The sequence below is a fragment of the Zootoca vivipara genome, chromosome 6 (genome assembly GCF_963506605.1).
Source record: "Zootoca vivipara chromosome 6, rZooViv1.1, whole genome shotgun sequence".
NCBI lineage: Eukaryota > Metazoa > Chordata > Lepidosauria > Squamata > Lacertidae > Zootoca > Zootoca vivipara.
In genome coordinates this window covers 33,604,547-33,627,250 of record NC_083281.1, presented here as the reverse complement: position 1 = coordinate 33,627,250, position 22,704 = coordinate 33,604,547, and the positions used below count along the sequence as shown (strand labels likewise).

The window sequence follows — 22,704 nt, the reverse complement described above, 5'->3', positions numbered from 1 at the left end:
CAGAGCAAAAATCAGTGCTAAGATTATCGCTTCCCTCAGGCTCACAAGTTAAAAAGGCATGACATTTTGAGGGTCGATTGCAAGCTCCATCACGAGCTCTCGGAAGTTCTCACAAATTCTGGCACCTTGTGCACAGATCTTCTGTAGACTGAAACTAGCTTGCTGTTTGCATCCTTCCCATGGAATTTCTGTGCCTATCAAATAACATAGTCTGTATTTATGGGGGAGTGGGAATTATGACAGCAAATTTCTGGACGTTTAGTGATCAGTTTAACCACTTTTTAACCTGCTATTCCTCTAAAGAGCTTAAGGTGATTCAGTTCTTTCATGTTATCTGTACAATCGTCCTGTGACTAGGCATTCGGTTAGCCAAAGAATTTAGTTCACACTCTGAAAGAAACCCAGGCCTCTTTGTCCAATATGCTAAGCAACTGGAAGTACAGTTGCATGTTCAGCCAGCCCTAGTGCACTCTGGGATTTGGTTTTAGGTAAATTGCAGGTGATGGTTAGTCTTCATTTGTGAAGCTAAAGCTTTAAAATTTTCCACCAGGTTCCAGGTAGCACAAAAAAAATGGTGCACAAAACTTAAAAACAGCACCATGTGACCATTGAAGGTATATTTTTAGTGGTGTGATTGCTCAGCCTGACCTTCAACAGACCATCTTTACTGGCCTGTACATGTATTCTGTGCATTGCGAAACTTTGCTTCCTGCAATTAAGTGACTCATGCTGTTGCCCTCCCAAATTACCTGTTCAAACAGCAACTGCAGCAGGCATGGGATAAGCTGAAACTGGTACAGCATCTACTTTGCATGCAAATGGTCCTAGCCTCAATCACCAGCATCTCCAGGTAGAGCAGGGAAATAGTAACCTTGGAGAGCTGCTGCCAGTCTGAATGCAAGCTAGATTGACTGATGGGTTTGACTCTTAATGCAGGCATCCCCAAACTGCGGCCCTCCAGATGTTTTGGCCTACAATTCCCATGATTCCCTAGGTAACAGGACCAGTGGTCAGGGATGATGGGAATTGTAGTCCAAAACATCTGGAGGGCCGAAGTTTGGGGATGCCTGCTCTAATGCAAGGTTTATAAGTCCCACTGTAGGACTACCTCCTAGTTCCCTTGCTGGAAGAAAGCCCATGGCAAAATGAGTGGATGATTGACAAGACGGTGATTACTATGTTGGGTGCAGATGGACTCCCATCAGCCCTTGTTGTAAAATTTAAGCTGGTTCCTATGAACCCAGAGAAATGGATCTTGACCCAGGGAGAGCTCAAGGATCCAGGCAAGCAGACGAATTTAAGCGTCTCCTGCCCACCAAATAACAGAGACCAAACCAGGACGTACGAAGCAAGGCACTTTTATTTTTGCTGTTGCAACAGGGTCCTTCCTCTCACACAGGAGAACAAGGAAGGAACCCCAAACAAAGATGTCTTGCCCTTAAAAAGAAATTTGAAATTGGTTTCAGCCCACCCCCCAGAAGCATCATCCATGTGTCACAGAAGGGGTGTAGCCCAAGACCCCTCTCCCTAGATTCATCATAGGTACATCATGAAAGGGGAGGTCTGGTGGCAGTAATCTGAGCATCCTGGACCCTGCCCCCTGCCCCCAAAACCTAATCAACAAAATTGAGAGATATTTACATTTCCCTGTTTCCCAGCCAAGTTAATCACACCCTTTTGTCTGGCAGTCAGGTATCAGGATGCCAGGGATTATCACTTTAATTCCTGAGACAATGAGAAGGTTCCCCCCACCCCACTTCTTCCTTGCAGAGGAACACCTGGTCAGAGAGAGTCAAAATGGTGTCAGTCAGGCCTGTTTTCCTGTGCTGCTTCAGACATGTTTCTGTACATTCATGTACATGTTTTATGAACAATTATTATATATATATATATATATATATGACCTCAAAATTCTTATAACACTATGTTGGGTGCAGATGGACTCCCATCAGCCCCAGCCAGCATGGCCAAGAGAAAAGTTGTACCGTGTTTCTCATATTATAAGACATGTCTTATATTTATTTTTTTCCTCAAAAAACACACTGTGGCTTATTTTCAAGGGATGTCTTATTTTTTTCCTCTTCCTCCTGCCGCGGCCGGCATTGCTGCTGTGCCTATCACTATGTCTTATTTTCGGGGTATGGCTTATATTCCTTGAATGCTTAAAAATCCTGCTATGGCTTATTTTATGGGTATGTCTTAAAATATGAGAAACAGGGTATTCCAACACAATTTGGAGGATGGCAGATTCCCCACCCCTGTTGGGGAATCCTTCCTCCATGGCACCTGCGTTCTTTCCAGCTAAATTTCTCTTCAGGGATAATTGGACTTACAGGCTTGTGTACATGCTATATACTGTACCTTTAGAACACATTTGAAGCACCTCCTTTCCCTCTAAGAATTCTGGGCACTCTTGTTTAAGGGTTGTTTGGGAATTGTAGCTCTGTGAGGGGTAACCTACAGCAGGAGTGGCCAACTCCCAAGAGACTGCGATCTACTCACAGTGATCTACCCCCATTTTGGGGGTTCAGGTTGAGCTTTTTTAGGGAGGAGAGCCCTGTTTTTTGGGGGTTCAGGTAAAAGTTGAAAGTTGTTAAGCTTTGATATAGGCAAAAATCTGCCCTTATTCCCTTATTGGGTTCTCCATCGGTTGGAGAATATAACAGAGGCCAACCAGAGAAGTTTGAGAAGCAAAGCCTTTATTTTCACTGTTGCAACAGGGTCCTTCCTCTCACGCAGGAGAACAAGGAAGGAACCCCAAACAAAGGTCCTGCCCTTAAAAAGAAATTTGAAATTGGTTTCAGCCCACCCCCCAGAAGCATCATCCATATGTCACAGAAGGGGTGTAGCCCAAGACCCCCCCTCCCTAGATTCATCATAGGTACATCATGAACGGGGAGGTCTGGTGGCAGTAATCTGAGCATCCTGGACCCTGCCCCCTGCCCCCAAAACCTAATCAACAAAAAAGTGTGCAGGTATCTGAAGAAGTGTGCATGCACACGAAAGCTCATACCAAAATAAAAACTTAGTTGGTCTTTAAGGTGCTACTGAAGGAATTTTTTTATTTTACAACAAAAAAGAGATATTTACATTTCCCTGTTTCCCAGCCAAGTTAATCACACCCTTTTGTCTGGCACCCAGGTATCAGGATGCCAGGGATTATCACTTTAATTCCTGAGACAATGAGAAGGTTCCCCCCACCCCCCTTCTTCCTTGCAGAGGAACACCTGGTCAGAGAGAGAGAGTCAAAATGGTGTCAGTCAGGCCTGTCTTCCTGTGCTGCTTCAGACATGTTTCTGTGCATTCATGTACATGTTTTATGAACAATTATATATATATATATATATATATATATATATATATATATATGACCTCAAAATTCTTATAAGAGCTTCTTTGGGGGAGCCAGTGATCTACCCATGATCTACAACAGACATCCGGTGATCTACTGGTAGATCATGATCTACCTGTTGGACATGCCTGACCTACGGTATCAGGGTTGTTTTGAGGATAAAATGGAAATTGGGTGAGCCATGTGCCTTGGGTGAGCCTTCAGCTTCTTTGAACATAGGCAGGATATAATAGTAAAAGGAATACTATTTTTTTGTGTGGTGAAAATAGTACCAATAAAAGCCGTGTTTGTCTGAGTCGAAACAAAATTAAAAAAAATCCTTCAGTAGCACCTTAAAGACCAACTAAGTTTTTATTTTGGTATGAGCTTTCGTGTGCATGCACACTTCATCAGATACAGTAATGATCAGAGTTTTTTTTGTTCTCTGGCCCACCTTGAAAGACACGCAGCCTAACCCAAGGCACATTTATGCTCCAGCAAGTCCCCCCCTGTGTCCATTCGGGCTTATTCCCAAGTAAACGTGTGCAGGGCTGCAACTATACAGCCAAATTCTAGGTACTCTGTAGTGTTCACTTCCCCAGCTAAGTGTAACTAGGTTCGTGGCCTGAAAAAGAACGCATTTTATTAAGATCATTATATGTGCACGTATTCAGGCTTCAGCCAAATGATCAGAGTGATATACCTTCTGAAGCGGCGTCCGGGCTTTAGCTCTTATATTTAACCTCAGTCTCGTTCGAATGGTTGGGGGATGGGATTTCATTTCCCTGCTTTGCAGAGGCCGATAGTTGGCGCTCTAGAGTAAATTTTCTCTGTTCCTCCTTTCTTGCCAGCCAATGGTATCTGCGCCGGGGCGCCTCAGTGCGCATGTTCGAACGGATAAGGACGCCAGGGGAGGGAGGGAAGGGGGGGCAGGCAAGAGGGAGTGCTTGTGGGGAAGAGGAACAGGAGACTTGTCGGACTTGGGAGTGGGGAAGCGAAAATAAGGCAAGTAACGAGGTGAGTTTGCCACCGGCGGCAGCACCATGGCGGAACGGGGGTTGCCCGGGACGGTCGGTTGCAGTGGAGCGAGAAAGAGAATCAGCCCGGGTTTTGTGGGCTTCGCCCCCTTTGAATCTCGCTTTAAGTTATGGAAGGGCCCGACCGGCCTCGTCCCCACGTGGCTTGAGAACGGCGTGGCGGGTGGCCGAACTCGCCGGTGTCTGAACGTTCTACGGATGGAACGCGAAGTTGCTGGCTCGCGTTCCAAAGCCGGCGGGCGAGTGCGCGCGCTCCTGGGAGAACGTTTCCTGGGAGAAGGAGAAAGTCGGAGGTTCTGCCTCGCGCGCTCTTCAATCCCTCCCTCTCTGCCCGGCTGGCTCTCCTCCTCGGGCGGCTTGCAACAGCGGGAAAGGAAGGGAGCGTCAGCGCGGGAAATTCAAATCTAGGCTGCTTCCTTGAGAGTTGCGGGAAAGGGAAATAGAAGGGGAGGTGGCGCGGGGGGTGGGGGAACGGGGGTAGAACATGATAGAGGAGCGTAAAATGATGCGCGGGTGGAGAAAGCGGGCAGAGGTGTTCTTCTCCCTGGTAGTACTGGGGCCAGGGGCCATCCCATAAAGGGGAAGGTGGGTGCGTGGGTGGGAGATTCGGGACAGCTGGATTTCTTGCACTGGTATCTGGTGGTGGAACTGAACAGTTGAATCTGGCCCGAAGGCTCTTTCTTCACGTGTCATGTGTCAGTCAGCATAGATAATACTCAGACTGCATTCACCCAGTTCCCAGGTGCATCTTATTTTCCCTCCTCAAATATACCAGTTCCTTCTTTTTTGACCAAGTAAGTCCAGGGAGCCTTCTCACAAACGCAACCATGGGGCAACATCTAGACACCCTAACATTGTTTGAACAACAGGACGCTTTACAGATACGTTTTAGTAGTTGCAATATAATGATAATATTTTACATTTATTTTCTAGTTTGTAAACCACTTTTTCTTCTGTCTCTCTCTTTTTAAAAGTGTATAATGGTGTTGGGTGTTCAAAGCACTTCACATCTGCTTTCTGTGTAATCCTCTCAACAATCCTGTTAGGTAGGCCAGTATAAATTTCCCTGTTTTGTAGTCCAGGGACCTGTGGCTGAGAGAAATTAGCAAGGTATCTGGGTCTCTGGTTTCTGCAGAGAGAGAAAAAAATGAACTTTGTGTTTGTGTGTGTGTGTGGCTTTTCTGATCTGGAGCTTGGCTTCTTAGCTGCCTTTTGCCTTTCAGCACAACTGGTTTATTTTGCAGTCACGGCTCATCTTTGTTTCCAGACAGCCTCTCATGCCCTCAGCTGTGCAACAGGTGGAACTATTGAACAGGTGTGGTGTTCGTTGGCAGAGAAGTGGAATGCAGTTGTGCAGGGTCCCTTCAGACTCTGCATTTCTGTGATTCTAATTGCTGTGTGAGCATCTACTGCAGGGTTGTTGTTGTCTTTTAAAAAAAATATAGTTAGTGACAAGCTACCCAGCTGTCCTCTGCATGCTCCTCTCAGCACCCATAACAGGCTGCAGTTCCCAGGATTCTTAAAGTGGTATGATACTCCTTTAAATGTTTAGTGCAGATGGACAGTTAGATCTGGGAGAAGACAGCTTCCACTCCATAGCAATTGCCATGGACGTTTTAGCTGAGATTCCTGCATTGCAGGGGGTTGGACTAGATGACCCTCAGGGTCTGTTCCAACTCTACAATTCTGTGATGCGTAAGTGCCCAGCTTTTGTTCTCACGTTCTGCTTATAGGCTTTCCATTGGCATTTGGTTGGCCCCTTAGGGGAACAGGAGGTTGGAATATGTAGACCTTTGATTTGATCTCGTGAGGGTCTTACTATGGTCAGTTAAGAATCATAGCTCAGTAGTAATGTGCATGCTTTGTATGTTAAAGATCCCATAATATTCAGTCCTTGGTATTCATAGTTAAAAGGACCAGGTAGTACTAAATGATGGAAAATACAACTTCAGACCCTGGAAAGCTGCTTCCAGTCAAAGTCTTTATACCTAGTCTCACTAGCTGTGTCTATTCCTATTGTTGTTGTTATTTATTACTTTCCCCATGCTGATTAACAGCATCAGGGCGCCCTGGAGAATGGGCTAGCTTTTTGAGATCTTTTCCCCATTCTCTGAAGACTGTACACGCTTCCTCACTTGTGTAGAAACACACCAAATTACACACCAAAAGGCCAAAAAGGCAGCAGGGTATAGTCCTGTCTCAATGGAACCTTCCAGCTATTCTCTTTATATGGGGTATTCCACTGGGAAGGGATTTAGAAGGCGCATCATACCAGGGAAACACATGCAAAATACTGTACAGATGCAAACTGATTTATTAGTCATTGGCCACTTCCCAGCGTGTTCTGGGAATTGTAGTTTTGTGAGACTAGGCGCTAGGAATCCCAAATAAAGAATTCTCAGCAGTGGCATGAGTTTCTTGGAAAAATTTGAATTGGAAAGTTTTCTGGAAATGCCTTCTGTGCAAATTAACCTAATTGGCATTGGAACATTTTCAGTTTGCATTGTATTTTTTTGTGATGCCCCTAGTGTGATAGCATGTTTATTTTACTTGTGTTTAGTAAGCAAAGCTAAAAACATCAAACGGGGAAGCTTGCCTAGTCATTGTGCCTGCATTTGGCATCTATTCATTGGTACTAATGAGCTTATGCAATGGGAAATTTCCCATGGAAAAATAAAGCACTGGATAAATTTCTGCCCCATGTTGTGGATTCTCACCATTTCACAAGACGGCATTTCCCTGTGTTCTTTGGGGGCAGTCACAGAAATTAAAGTGGCATAAAACTGCCTAAAGTAGATTTGACCAAAGCCAAATATGAATCTAGTTTATTTTCATGGTGCGAAAATAACCTTTCCAGATTACGTGAAATCTACTCTCTTGCAGAAATTGCATCCAGGAATCTGTGTCCTTGACTTCCTGTGACACTTAGATTTATTGCAATGAATTATACACTTTTTAGAAAAAATAAGTTTTGCCATTACTGCTGAAGCCAAAGAGGAACAAAACACATTCCTGTCGCAGCCAATAACAAGTCTTCAACATTGCATTACTGTTAAATTAAACAAGCATATTCCATTTTGTGTGATTTATCCTGCATGAGTTGCGTAACCGGCTGAGTGCAGAATCTGGGTTGGTGGTGGCCAGGGGGCTTGGTGTTAATATCAGTGAAGTTAATTTCCTGCATTGTGCAAAGTACGTCAAGTAAAATTCTTCTTTGCCAGAGCTGGCCTTTGTTCCCCTAATCCAGTTATTCACACATTACCCCTGTTCATTGGAGCTGGAAAAGTGTTCATTTAAGCACCTCCCAAAGTCAACCATGTATGATGCCTCAAAGCGTTTTCTGATCCTTCTTGTGTCCTTTTTTTAAAAAATGGCAATTTCCCCCTCACATCCTTTCTGATGCTGTGCTTTTCCAGGCCAAACCATGAGAGGATCGAACAGGTGGCCCTGGGGCCAGTGTGGCACTGTGTGTATACTAATGACACCCCCCCCCCTCCAAATTTCTTTGGCCAGGCACCATGGCAAATGGCCTTGGGGAGATGTGGAACAATGGATGGCTTTGATTTTTGAATTGGCTTTGGTTAGGCTCTGAAAGTTTGGCGGCCAAAACATTTTCATCGCTATTGAGGGACAGGTTCTCCCTTTCTGCACTGGCGTCATCTTCCTGGTCTCATCCAACACTTCTCTTCTTACTTAAGGATCCTATTTACCCTCATGCTGCAGCTGTAGAACAATAGGCAGGGATGGAGAGCCTGTGGGCCCCAGATGTGGCCGGACTCAAACTCCCATCCTTCTTTATCATTGGCTACACTGACTGGGGCCGATGGGAGTCCAACAACATTTGGAAGGCCCAGATTCCCTTTCTGTGATCTGTCCCGCCCCCCTGGTAGCCAAATATATTTTTGGGGTGGATTCAATACACTTCAAGATGCCTCCTACAAACTTTCTTGGGACACATAACATATTGCTGAATATTTGTAGATGGACAGAGCGGTCTTTATGGAAACAGAAATGCAGATGTTTCCACCAGAGATTCACAGCTCTAGGAGCATTATGAAACACAAGGGCAGGGATCATTCAAACAGAGCACAAAAATCGCTGTACCTAAAAAAAGGGAGTATTTGTTTTCAATTCAGAAAATGACTTCAGGTGTTCCATGAAACACACAGCTTCCCAGTTAAAATATAAGAAGCACTGTACTGTACTAAAAATATTACCTGTGAAAGAGAAGTCAAGAAGTAATCCTGCTCTCTGTTTTGGACCATGCCAGCCTTTCATGTTTTGACTGGGGGTGTCTTCCACTTCTCCCTTCCCTAACAGCACTAAAGAAACATGCCAAGAAAACGGGTGCTGGAAAAAGATGACGCTGTCAAAGTGAAGCGGACTAAAGGTGAGGTTGCGTTCCATTTTTCATTTTTCATCTAATTTGTCTACTGCCATTCTAAATCGCTTTACACAAGGTGGTTTGCAAGCCATAGAAACAACAAAATATATGACAAGGATCGCACAGCCTATAACCATCAGATCCAATGCAAATCATAGAAGTATAGAGTTGGAACAGACCCCCAGGCTCCTCTAGTCCAACCCCCTGCAATGCAGGAGTGACAGATGGCCATCTAACCCCTGTTTAAAATTCTCAGAGGAAGGAGAGACCACCACCTCTCCTTCCTGGAGACCCTCCCTGGAGCCTGAAGACAGCATCCTCTTTGGGCTCTGGGGAGGGTCTTGGCGTGAGCCGGAGGGTCAGCAGGGCTTCCTCATCTGATGCACAGGGAAGTGGCTGATGTTGCTGCGCTACCTCGCGTGTCAGCTGTTACATCGGGAGGCTAAGGAGCCCCACAACGTCCCTCTGCCCCTCCGGTTGGGGAGGAGATCCTCACCAGAGTCTGAAGAGAGCCTTTTCGGACTCTAGTATGGGTCTGTTCCCGAGCCAGGGGGGCTCTCCAGGGTGCTTGGCATTTTTGTGCACGCGCACGGGGCCTGGAACGCAACCCAGGGGGTTAACCCATGGGAACGTAACCCATGGGGAGTCCCCTGTCTTGGCCTATCCATGCCAATCTGCTGAGAGCCTTCTCTGCCGCCCACCAACTTTGTACCCTTGGAGGCTGCTGTGGGTTGCAACCGCTGTCATGTGCAATTCTTGTGGCCTTCAAAGCTCACAACAGCCCATAACTGACGTCAGTATGTGGAGTAGCCATGTTTGTTTAAGGCCCCGTCAACACCATGAAGTGGTATGATGCAGTCCTGAGTTCCCTGAAGGAATCCTGGGGAATGAGGTTTGCTAAGGGTGCTGTTTGTTGTCCTCTTGATGTTGGACTGCAGCTCCCAACATCTCTGGCTATTTCCCATACTAGCTGGGGTTTGATGGGAGTTGGAGCCCAATGTCAGGAGGGCACTACGTTGGCTAGTCTTGGAACGGTTGGGTCCTGAGCCGAGAGCTTCCTGAATGGATTTGTGTGGTCATGTGATGCTTCTTCTCTTGCCCCATGTATTCCATTTCTGACTCCACCTCACGGTTCCTCTCCAGTCAGCCATCAGTCGCACCAGACAGAGCCCGGACTGGTTCTGACCTTGGGGCAGGGCGACCTTGGGCAGTTGGGCCTCGGACCGGACGTGTTGGCGCGGAAGAGGCCTGCCCTGCTGCAGCTCCCCGAGAAGATCATCCAGGCTGAAGCGGGAGGGGTTCACACGGTGTGCCTCAGTGAAACAGGCCAAGTGAGTCTCGTTGTGCCTTCGCCACCTGCATCGTAACAATGTGCATTCCTTTAGTAGTGCTTGCAAACCCTCAAAGCATTGTAGTGGGGGTAACCTCAGGCCCAGAGGCCAAAAAAGACCCCCTGTGCCTCCGTCTGGCCCTTGTGACACCCTTTAGGCCGTGCCCCTTCCCCACACTCCTTTTTTGTCCCTTCTTTGCACCCCAAGTAGTTTTGCCTGGCTGTAACTTGAATTTGAACTCAGATGCCAGGATGGAGGTGTGTGTAGAAACTAGCCTCGTGGAGGGCTTGAAGCAAGACCTAGGGAAAGTGTCCGCCTGGGAACAGTCCCAAGGCCTGGAGTGACGCATGTGGTCCCTGGGCCTGAAGTTCCCCACCCCTGAGCCAACGAGACAGGCAGTGGTGATGAAGACATGGCTGCGACCTACTTGTGAGTCCTGCCCCAGTGAAGACTAGTGGCTCAAGCTGCTTTGCAGATGCAGCGGGGTTCCCTGCTTCCTGTTGAAAGTTGTTCTCCAATTGCCACACTGTCTCAGCCCTCCATCTGAAGAAACGGGCCCTTTGATTTCCTCTTGGCTTCCCTTTCCACAGTGTAGCCTTTTTTGACCACAACTGTGTTGGCAGCCAGCACCACCGATTGCTTTAAAATGGGGATAGAGATGGGAAGCTGCCTTATTCTGAGCCAGGCCATTGGTTCTTCAGTATTGTCAACACTAACAGACAATGGCTTTCCAGGACTGCCTGGAGATGCCGGGGATTGAACCTGGGACCTTCTGCATGCAAGTCTGATGCTGTACCACTGAGCTATGTCCCTCCCTATAGACAGAGTCATGGAGAATGGCTACTAGTCATGGTAACTCTGAGTTACCAGTTGCTGGCCTTTAATGTCCTCCATGTGGGTTTTCCAGAGACATCTGCCCCTGTGGAAATCAAGATTTGCCTGGACTCGATCTGCCTTTGGTCTGACCCAGCAAGTCACTTTCTTGCATTTTCTCCTGTTTTGCAGATTTACACTTTTGGTTGCAATGACGAGGGTGCCTTGGGGAGGGACACTTCAGAGGAGGGGTCAGACTTTTTGCCGGGACTTGTTGATCTGAAGGAGAAGGTGGTGCAGGTCTCTGCTGGGGACAGCCACACGGCGGCATTGACAGACGACGGGCGTGTCTTCATCTGGGGAGCTTTCCGGGTATGTTGCCCACCTTGCTTTGGAGGAATGAAGGTTTATTCAGCCCCTCTGTTCTGGATTGCCAGCTAAACCTTTCTCTTTCTGCATCTGCCTCTACTCAGGATGAGAATGGAGTCATCGGTTTACTGGCTCCTTTGAAGGGCGGAGAGCAGTTGGAGTCTGCCAGTGGCAGCGCTGTTCCTGTGGAGCTGCAGTTGGATGTGCCAGTTGTTAAAATTGCTTCAGGTGAGTCACAGAGGCATGGTTTGCATATCACTACTAAACCATGGTTTGTTTAACAGGGAGTTGTCCTTCAGGCAGTCAAACAAACCATGACCTGTTGCTCCAAAGTTTTTGTTTGCCAACTGTTCTTGCCTTGTGAGGTTCAAGTTCATAAGTTCATTGTTGTAGCCAAAGGCCACGACAAACTTGTATTAGGCAATAATATTATTAAAATAATGCAGAACATACACCTATAATATAAAAATTTGTTCCTGAGCAATAAAACACATCTCTGACAGCTCCAATTCTAATATTATTTTGCCTTTAAAAAATTCCTAATTGCCTTAGGCAGAATTTTCCTGTCTGCTTTCCATTGACTGTCAAACCAGCTAAGGTGTGTTGATTGTGTTTAGACTGGGGTGAGGTGGTCAAAGAAACCATGGTTAAGGATGAGTGCTGGGTTTGCACATAATACAAAGCCATAGGTAAAACAAGTCAAGGTTTGTAAGCCAACAGCAAACTATGACTTCAGATTGAAGTTGGTTGGCAGTAAACGGACCATCATTGATTCTGGGCAGGGCTCACACATAACACTAAGGCATACTTATATAAGCCCTGGTTTCGTGTTGTGTGTGAACCAGGCCAGTAAGTGATGCACAGCAACCATTTCCCCCTATGCAAACTGGTGTGTTGACTTTCCAGTGTCGAATTTTTACTTCCTGTATAGCCCAAACCTCCTGAAGCTGTTATCTCAAGTTGATAGCTTTGGTTGGTAGTAAAGAGGACGTTTTCCTTGTTCTCCTGTGTTCCTCCTTGACGTAATTTCCTGTGCAGTTTCCCATAGGTGGGCTATCAGGTAGCTAATGCAACCGCAGAAGAATGTCCCAATCTGGCTATTTTTCAGTCTCCCACCCAAGCAATCAAAACCATGCTTTGGAAACCTAATTGTTTGGTGTGGGATTAAAGAACCAACTCATCACAGATGGGATAGTTTTATGCCTCTCCTTTCGCTTCTCAGGGAGCCATCACTTGGCATTAGTGTCCATGGCGGGAGGACTTTACACCTGCGGTTGCGGAGACAATGGCCAACTGGGGCGAGTCCCCCAAGTCTTCACTGCCAGAGGAGGAAGAAAAGGATTGGGTGAGTTTATTGGCATTAGATTCATTCTGTTGCTTGGGAGTGGTCTGAGGGTGGTGGTGACCAGTGATAAGGGTTTTCTGGAAAATCTAGAATCAGAAAACTTTCTAGATTCCATCCCGTTTGGAATTTTTTAATGCAATTTAGGGTAAAAGTAGAGTTGGGGGAATGCCCTGTCCTCCAACCCACCCCCAGGAAATTTTCCTTTGAGAATTTGCATTGGAACAAATTCCTGATGCCCTAGAGTATGGGTTGTCAACATGGTGCTCTCCAGATTTTCCTGGACTCCAAACTCCTGTCATCCATTGGACAAACTGGGTGGAACTGATGGAAGTTGGAGTCCAACAACCTCTGTAGGGCACTAGCCTGGCTGCCTCTGCTCTAGAGAGTGATCTAGTTTTGCACACTTATATTTAGGAACTCAAGCAAAACAGTTAGGACAGGGGCCAAGCTTGCTGAATAATACTGCATTTGCATTTTGAATCTGTTCATCATAGTTGCACATGAACATGTGGAAAAACACAGGGCAGTGAGAGAGAGTGTTGAAGTAACAGTCATTAACTCTCAGCCAAAAGCTGGTGAGGAGTCATCTCCCCCTGTCTGACAATCTCCCCTCCCCCGGACTCCTAGAATCAGAAGAGGCGTGAAGAGGGTGGAGAAGTTGGCTTCACACAGGCACAGTCTCAGTTTGCTTGGGGAAAACCCTGGAGAGGAGGGGACTTAGGCAGCTGTGGGAAGGCAGGGGACCTTCAGTCTCAGTGACTGCTTCATGTGGGCAAGACCTGCCGGAGATGAGTTGCTGTGCTCATTTGGCCTGACACTCCTGTTTTTGCCAATAAAGAGTTACCATATAAGACGCCCTCATGTTGTATAAGACAACCCCTATTTTTAAACCCAAAATTAAGAAATTAAGTTGTTTAGGTTTTTTGGGTGGTGGGGGAGATCGCCAATTGCTCACCTGCCTACCCGACACTGCCGATCGCTTGCCACAGCCACTGCCGATTGCACACCTCACCTCAGCTGCCAATTGTCTACCCACTTGCCGCAGCCACCAATCGCCTGCCCGCCTCGCCACAGCTGCCAATCGCCTGCCCAATTGCCCCAGCCAATTGCCAGCAGGCCTTGCCGCAGCCACCAATCACCCGCCCAATCGCCGCTGCCAATCTCCTGCTTGCTGCTGCCATTAATCGCACGTCCCCCCCTCTGCATTCACTATCCGTGTATAAGGCGACACCCAATTTTTGCCTGATTTTTTTTAATAGCAAAAAGCATCATCTTATGCACGGAAAAATACGGTAACTCCAACTTACTCGGTGTCATTTACTGCTAGCATGCTCCTGTCACAGGCTTGGCAAGAGTCTTTGGGGGCCAAGGTAGAGAGCTTGGGTCTTCTTCCCTCCCCAGTTTCCCCACACCTGCTATACAGGGATGGCTTTAAAGGGACAGGAGACCTTTGAGATTTCCCATAAGGGAGCCTGCATTATATTCCAGAAGGAAGGCGTGGCTACCCAGGGCATCTTTGTGCTGGATGGCTTCTTCCTTCCTTCAACCCCCCCCCCCCAAATTCCTCCTAAGCATTCCTCCCCCCCGCCACTTCTCTTCCAGAACGGCTGCTGCTCCCACAAGCTGTTGCTATCAAGCAGAGAGGCTGCAAGACCAAGGGGCAGATCAAGGACGTCTTCTGTGGTTCTTACTCCACCATCGCCATTACCCAGGAGGGCCATGTCATTGGGTTTGGCCTCTCCAATTACTACCAGCTGGGTGAGTTGGCCGTCCAGGCTCAGAAGGAGCCAAGTGGACTTGATGGGAGGTGGAGCTGTTTTTCAAGCGTCTTCCAAAATGTGCCAAGTTTGCGGGAGGGAAGGTGGGATCGGTTTGGGTTGTCCCTCTTTTGCCACGGGAAAAGGGAGCAGCTCCCAGCACCTGGATTGCACCGCAGAGTAAGAGCATGCAGCAACATCTCCCACCATCCGTGTCCTAAATGGCAGGTGCGGTGATGGCTGGTGCCCCTTGGGTGAGAAACTGGGAGACCAGCAAGCTGTTGGGGGCTGGTTGAGGTCGATGGTGCCCTGCCCCGTGTGCCTTAATAGATCAGCCTCCGCTGCCTAGGTCAGCATCCTGCAGGCCCTGTAAGGCTTTTCCCTTCCTCCTGTGCTGTCTGCCCATTGCTGCTGCAGCAAAATTTTATCTCTCTGTGCCCAAATTTGCTACTGCCCCCTTGGCCATTGCAGTTGCGCCCTCCTCCCTTCAGCCTGCCAAAGAGGTGGTTGGTGGAAATGATGTCTCTCTGTGCTGGGGTCAGGGACGGCTTTGCCTTTTCCTCCACCTGAGCAGGAAAAAAAAACACTTTGAAAATGAAGATGCCCCTTGCTGTGTGAGTACGGTTTATCTCTCTCCTTCCCTGCCTTTCATAACCCGGAGAAAACAGTAACGCCATGAAACATCTTAGCCTTTGAAAAAAAAGAAAAGGGTTTTTGTGGTCCCCTCCTGTTTTTCCTTTTTTCTTTTTACAGAAGGGAGTACAGGTGACTCCCAACTTACACGGGGGTTATGTTCCGCGGATTGCGCTTAAAGCTAAATTTTGTATAGTCAAAACACATTGGGTGCAATGGCGGATATGGATTGCCAAACCTATTTCCCCTGGATGCCTGTCCCCTTTTTAATTAAAAAAAGATCACACGCCCGCCTTTTTGGCCCTTACAGAATGTGTCTGGATAGATTTTGTTGATTTTTTGTATCTTTACGTGAGCGATCTACAACCCGCTCTCAAGATTTTAAGAGAGTTTTCTGTCTACATTTAAAGAAAATTCATGTGCAGATTTCCATCGGTTTTCCCAGATATCCAGTGGGACTTTCCCCCTGGTTGTTGGACCCATTTCACAAAATAATCATTGTTACAGTTCAGTTTCCTATTTGACCAAAAGTGAATAGATTATTGCTCTGGGGTTTCTGCCTTGAAACTTGCTTTTAGCTTCTGAGTATGAAGTGACCAATCCCTTAGTTACAAGATCTTGAACCCTGATTAGATTCTTCTTCCACTTTTGGAAACCCATCCTTTCCCCCCTTTTTAATCCCGTGTAAAGGTCTAAAAACGATTCCAAAGCAGATGGACTTGGGCCCAAGGCGCAATATTGATTTTCGAAGGGTTTTTCTCTTCCTGCTGGGCTGGAGACGGGTCTGCCCTTCTTCAACCTCAGCTAAGAGAGAGACTTCAAATGTGTCCATATGTGATGCTGCTATAGCCCTTGGGGACAAAAGTCTCAGATCATTCTAGTCTAACTTGGTGGCAACCTCTGTAAGCTTGGGGCTAAGACTATGTCGAGCTGCTTTGAGATTTAAAACTCCAAAATGCCAGGTTGAATTTTTCAAGTTCTCTTTCTCTCCCAAAACTATACATTACACATTATTAACTGGCTTGGGTTTTCTTGCTTATCTCTCAGGATCTCAAGGAATTGACACCTACTATTCGCCAAAGGTTCTGACGGCGTTCAAGAACTCCACCAGATCCTGGGTTGGGTTCTCAGCTGGGCAGCATCACACTGTGTGTCTGGACTCGGAAGGTGAGTGGCTGCTCTTTGATGGGCTGGAGGAGAGGAACATAATACGGGCATGGGGAAATCATGGCCCTCCAGAAGCTGTTGGACTACAGCACCCATCATCCCTGGCCATGCTGGCAGGGGATGATGGGGGTTGTAGTCCAACAACATCGGGAGGGCTGCAGGCTCCCCCTCCATGACTTCAAAGGAGCGGAGGCAACGGTACCAAGGAACGTAAATGCCTTATACCAAGCGAGACCGCTGGTCCATCTAGCTCAGCAGTGTCTACACTGACTGGCAGTGGCTCTCCGGAGGTTTCAGACAAGCGAGTCTCTCCCAGCCCTTCCTGGGAATGAACCTGGAACCTTCTGCATGCATAATAGTTGCTCTGCCGCTGAGCCATGGCCCCAGGGCTGCTTTAGATGATTTGGTGAAACGGGGGTTGGATTTCTCAATACAGGACCCTTTTAATGCTGTAATCCCCCCAGTCAGAAATATATTCATTGAAGGCTTTCAAACCATCCACACTCAACACAATCGAGTGGAAAGTAGTGTGCATGCAAAGGCGAAGGATATTTTCCTGTTGCAATGCAATGATAGGTAAGCAGCACAATCCACAGGTTGATTCACATCCAGCTAGCCCCCTCTACATTGTTCGTATGGTGCAGCGCAGATAGGTGAGGATCTGTGTGCAACTATTCACGGAATGTATGAAAGCGAACCAGGCCTTATCACCCCTGTCAGGTTAAGCAGCCTCTCTCCAGTGGCAGAACTGTAGAGTTGGAAAGGACACCATGGGACATCTAGTCAAACCCCCTGCAATGTAGGAATCTCAACTAAGAGCATCCGTGACAGATGGCCATCCAACTTCTGCTTAAAAACCTCCAAGGAAGGAGAGACCACTACCTCCTGAGTGAGACCACTGAACAGTTCTTCAGACGTTCAGAGAGGGCTGTGGGCCAAACAGCCTTCATCCTCACGCAGTCTGGGTGATGGTCGGTCCCTCGTTGATCCTAAGCCTGCTTGTGGGGCTCTTCACTGAATCTCTCCTAACAGAGAGCGATGTCTCTTTCTCTCACCTTCCGCAGGAACCGTGTGTAGCCTTGGCAGGGCAGACTATGGCATGTTGGGCCTGGGAGAGGGCGCGTCGGACAAGAAGGCCCCCACGGCTGTCCCTGGGCTGCCGAAAGCGTCATCGGTAGCCTGTGGGGAACGGGTTGGCTTTGCGGTTACGGAAGACGGTGAGTCTGAGCCATGCGCTGGGTTGGCAGTACTCATGAGGTCTAGAAACTTAAACTGAATATTGCACCTCCCCATACTGAATAATATGCAGTGGTTATGTGAGAAGCCCTGGCGTGCATTGCCCAACCAGCTTAGGGCACAACTGCTTAGGGCTCTTTTTCACTGTCATACTTTCCCTGTCCTCTGTAGGCCGAGCATTTGCCTGGGGCATGGGGTCTAACCTCCAGCTTGCCACTGGGGATGAAGAGGATGCCTGGAGCCCCATTCAGATGTCTGGCCAGCAGCTGGAGAATCGCAGCGTTCTCTCGGTGACCGGCGGAGGGCAGCACACCGTCCTCCTCGTCAAGGAGCAGCAGAGTTGACAAACTGTTCCTGCAGTCCCAGAGAGAACCATCCAGGGGGCAGCACTTTCCTGAGTCTTTGGGACAGGGCTCGGGAGACTGGCTCCTTGGTGGCTTCCTGCGGAAAACTTTCTGAGAGTTCTCTAGGGAGAAAATTAGCCAATATAAAATAATTCCCTTAAGATGTTGGTATTTGTTTAAATCTTTAAAAAAAAATGGCTTCCCTCACTGCTCTCAAAGCTATTGATAGTCAGGACAATAAAAATAAAAATAAACAAGACAAGGGACAGCATTTGGCTTTGGAAACACATGGTGCTTTTGTTCCCTCGCCGCTATCTGATCTGCCTTGCTTCTGAAATCTGCACAACTTGTCCTGGTTTCGCCATCAAACCTGGGGCTTCATCTCCTAGACTCTTGCCTTCCCTGCCACTGCCCCCCAGTTTATAACGGCTCACCTCAAAAGTTACCATTTTCTCCATTTTTGCATTCAATCCCTCCTTGGTCCTGGGAGATGGATTAACTTGTACACCCATCAAAGGCAGCCTTACCAAAACTGGTGCCCCCTGAAAGCTATGGACTCCAGCTCCCATCAGCCCCAAACCGGTGTGGATTACAGTGGTCAGGGATGATGGGAGTTGTAGTCTAGGGACACCTGGCTGGTACCAGTTTGGAGAAGGCTGTTTTTAAGGGGAGGACTGCCTTCTCTTTAATCTAGGTGTAGTTTCGAGCTTCTTCTGCCACCTTCCTGGTTGAGGCAAGGCGGGCAGTTAGAAGCAGAGATGGTTCTTGAGGGTGACCCTAGTTCCTTATTTATACACATGGATGTCTTAAGAGTCGAGAGTTCTCTGGCAGCTGCCAGGGATGGGGAATGTGTAGCCCTCCCAATGTGGTTGGATTCTCAACTCCTATCAGCCCCGGCTGGCATGGCCAACAGTCTGGGATGGTGGGAGTTGTAGTCCAACATCTGCAGGGTCAGAGGTTAGCCACGCCTGCCACAGCTTCAAAGGACCATTGCCTCCAAAATCTTCGAGTGCAGCTTCCCCCATCTGGGTGGCTTTGTGACGGTTCAAGGAAGGTGCCTAGGCTCAAATGTTTTCCCCGATTGAGAATTCCTGAGGTAGAGCCATCAGTCCTATTATTTTGGATATATCCTGTAGACTGCTGCCTTTTTAAAGCTGTGTCTGTAATCCTGGGAGGTTGCAAGGGAGCTGTTGCCCTCACTCTCCATCGTGGTACCCATATTTAGTTTCTACCTGCATCAGCCACAGGAAGCCTGTATCGCTCCATGTGCTAAACTCCAACTCCCATCAGCCCCAGCCTGTATGGCCAACAGCCAGGGATGATGGGAGTTGGAGTCCAACAACACCTGGAGGTCCACACCCTGTGCTGAGATTTGGCCCTGCGGGGCACATGTAGGCTTTGGTAAAGCCAGTGGAGGAAATACAGCCGAATTGTACTGACGAATGGATCGTGTGCAGTAATCCGACTGGGATAGTCTGTTTGTGTCAATCTCTTCTACCCACTTTCTTGCTGTTGTCTCTTTCAACCACGTTTTGAAGACCCTGCCAGCCCTACGACGGGTTGTGTTTGGAAAAATGCTGAGTTATTGGCAATATTTGGGTGCCCTGAGTATTTTTATTTTGTTTTTATTTTGTTTTTAGGAAGTAAGGGAAGCAAAAAGTGGTTATATTTTTTTTCTGCAGGAGAGATGTGAATCTGTAAAAATGATAACATTTGAAATAATAAATTGAGTTTTGATAACTCTTGAGTGTGCATCTTCTGCAGGGCCGTTGATTCTGTTTTTGTCGCCTGCATTTTTATTGCTTATTATATACCATCCCTATGACCGATTTGAAGTTTAGGGGTGTGCAGCTTGCAACCGCAGCAAAAAATGGGATGCTTACTCAACTCAGCTTCAGGATAGGGTGATTGCCATATTGAAAATATTAATAAGCTGCCTTTTCAGGTAAACCTCAAGGCTGTTTCCAGCAGCATGTAAAACATAATTCAAAAAGATGCAGCAATAATAATAGTAACCAGAAATAACATTGAAGCAACACGCTGTGCAATAAATAATAATTATCTAAAAATGGTTGTCCCATGTAGACAACAGCAGGGATCAGCCAGCCGTGAGATGCTTCCAGCCAAAAATAAAACTAGTTGTGCAGAGAAAAAAAGATGTAGTTTTGGAAGAGCTATAATTCTCAGGTGTGGGACCCAGGTGGCGCTGTGGTTAAACCACTGAGCCTAGGGCTTGCTGATCAGAAGGTCAGCGGTTCGAATCCCTGTGACGGCGTGAGCTCCCGTTGCTTGGTCCCAGCTCCTGCTAACCTAGCAGTTCGAAAGCACGTCAAAATGCAAGTAGATAAATAGGAACCGCTACAGCGGGAAGGTAAACGGTGTTTCCATGTGCTGCTCTGGTTTGCCAGAAGCGGCTTTGTCATGCTGGCCACATGACCTGGAAGCTATACGCCGGCTCTTTCGGCCAATAATGCGAGATGAGCGCGCAACCCCAGAGTCGGTCACGACTGGACCTAATGGTCAGGGGTCCCTTTACCTTTATAATTCTCAGGTACCTACGAAGAGAAAGTGATTGGTAAGCCACTCACAGAATTGTAGCTCTGAGGGCTATAGGGGTCTCCAAGCAAGTCTGTAGCCTTAACTAACTACATCTCCCATAATTCTTTGGGGGAAGACAGAGGAATTTGCTGCCAAGGAGTGTGGTGGAGTCTCCTTCTTTGGAGGTCTTTAAGCAGAGGCTTGACATCCATATGTCAAGAATGCTTTGATGGTGTTTCCTGCTTGGCAGGGGGTTGGACTGGATGGCCCTTGTGGTCTCTTCCAACTCTATGATTCTATGACTTCTCAAGGTGGTACTGCCGTGCCTTAAATGTATGGTGTGAATGAGGCCCTGAAATTTTGAGCAAAAGCTGGGGATATGGTATAGTATTTCTACCTCTACACCTGCATCATATACCAGACATACAAGTAACATCCATGTCAGCCTTCCCCAACCTGGAGCTCTCCAGATATTGCTGGACCACAAATCCCATTGGCCATATCATCTGGGGCTGCTGGGACTTAAAACATGTGGAAGGTGCTGGGCTTTAGGAAGGCTGGTCCAGGGCATAGCTGTCAAGTTATCCCTTTTTAAAAGGGATTTTCCTTTATGCTGAATAGGCTTCCTCGCGAGAAAAGGGAAAACTTGGCAGCTATGGTCCAGGGTTTCCCAACCTTGGGTCTCCAGCTGTTTTTGGACTACAACTCCCATCATGCCTAGCTAGCAGGACCAGTGGTCAGGGATGATGGGAATTGTAGTCCAAAACCAGCTGGAGACCCAGAGTTGGGAAACAGCTATAAATGGTCAGTGTACTCACTCATTAGGAAGGAGGTGCTTGCACATGCACAGAAGCCGTGCCTCGATACGGATTTTTCGGGGTACCCCCAGAACGAATTAAATTCGTATCCAGAGGGTCCACTGTATTGTCTAGTGCAGGGTTAGGGAACCTCTGGCCCAAGGGCCAAATCTGGCCCAGGAAGGGTCTCCGTTTGGCCCATGAGGCTGTTTCCCCTAAACCACACTCACCTGCCTTGCACCTGTCATTATTAGGCACGGGGCTAGATTGGCTAGGGAACTCTGCTGCCCAGCTAATCCCTGCAGAAAGCAAGCTTAAAATTGCTGCCTGTCACCTGATAGGCAGTGACTTCAATCCTTAGCTGATCAGTGGTGCTTTAACTACTGCTCAGGACTTTGCAAGCCTTACCTCAGGCATAGGCAAACTCGGCCATCCAGATGTTTGGGGGCTATAACTCCCATCATCCCTGACCTCTGGTCCTGTTAGCTAGGGGTGATGAAAGATGTTCCAAAGTTGAACAAGGGTGTTCAGAGGATGCCACACTGTAAGATTATCAGTTGAGAAAGTAAAGGGTACCATGTTTCTATAAAGCCATCTGCGTCTTGTTCACCCCTCTGAGCTTTCAGGGGTCTGGTAAGTTTTTCCATTAATGCTGTCATCTATACTCCCCCCCCCCCCACAGGGATAGATGTAGATTGTCCATAGAATCATAGAATCATAGAATCATAGAGTTGGAAGAGACCACAAGGGCCATCCAGTCCAACCCCCTGCCAAGCAGGAAACACCATCAAAGCATTCCTGACAGATGGCTGTCAAGCCTCTGCTTAAAGACCTCCAAAGAAGGAGACTCCACCACACTCCTTGGCAGCAAATTCCACTGCCGAACAGCTCTTACTGTCAGGAAGTTCTTCCTAATGTTTAGGTGGAATTTTCTTTCTTGTAGTTTGAATCCGTTGCTCCGTGTCCGCTTCTCTGGAGCAGCAGAAAACAACCTTTCTCCCTCCTTTATATGACATCCTTTTATATATTTGAACATGGTTATCATATCACCCCTTAACCTTCTCTTCTCCAGGCTAAACATACCCAGCTCCCTAAGCCGTTCCTCATAAGGCATCGTTTCCAGGCCTTTGACCATTTTGGTTGCCCTCTTCTGGACACGTTCCAGCTTATCAGTATCCTTCTTGAACTGTGGTGCCCAGAACTGGACACAATACTCCAGGTGAGGTCTGACCAGAGCAGAATACAGTGGTACTATTACTTCCCTTGATCTAGATGCTATACTCCTATTGATGCAGCCCAGAATTGCATTGGCTTTTTTAGCTGCTGCATCACACTGCTGACTCATGTCAAGTTTGTGGTCAACCAAAACTCCTAGATCCTTTTCACATGTACTGCTCTCAAGCCAGGTGTCTCCCATCCTGTATTTGTGCCTTTCATTTTTTTTGCCCAAGTGTAGTACTTTACATTTCTCCTTGTTAAAATTCATCTTGTTTGCTTTGGCCCAGTTGTCTAATCTGTTAAGGTCATTCTGAAGTGTGATCCTGTCCTCTGGGGTGTTAGCCACCCCTCCCAACTTGGTGTCATCTGCAAACTTGCTCAGGATTCCCTCAAGCCCATCATCC

The 22,704-nt window shown here is 47.5% G+C and overlaps 1 protein-coding gene across 2 annotated transcripts; it reads left to right on the top strand.

The window, feature by feature from the left end:
* The first annotated feature begins 4,268 nt into the window (after positions 1-4,268).
* On the top strand, positions 4,269-21,769 carry RCC1 (regulator of chromosome condensation 1). 2 transcript variants are annotated; one of them, XM_035120418.2, is made up of 11 exons: positions 4,269-4,336; positions 8,689-8,758; positions 9,896-10,083; positions 11,089-11,268; positions 11,370-11,493; positions 12,488-12,610; positions 14,213-14,368; positions 16,048-16,167; positions 17,232-17,384; positions 17,575-19,934; positions 20,299-21,769. In XM_035120418.2, exons 2-10 carry the CDS (start codon positions 8,701-8,703, stop codon positions 17,745-17,747), a joined length of 1,275 nt encoding a protein of 424 aa, XP_034976309.2. In that variant the 5' UTR covers positions 4,269-4,336; positions 8,689-8,700; the 3' UTR covers positions 17,748-19,934; positions 20,299-21,769. The 2 variants fall into 2 exon arrangements, with proteins under 2 accessions (XP_034976309.2, XP_034976308.2); XM_035120417.2 differs by having other exon boundaries at positions 4,269-4,348.
* The last annotated feature ends 935 nt before the right edge of the window (positions 21,770-22,704 follow it).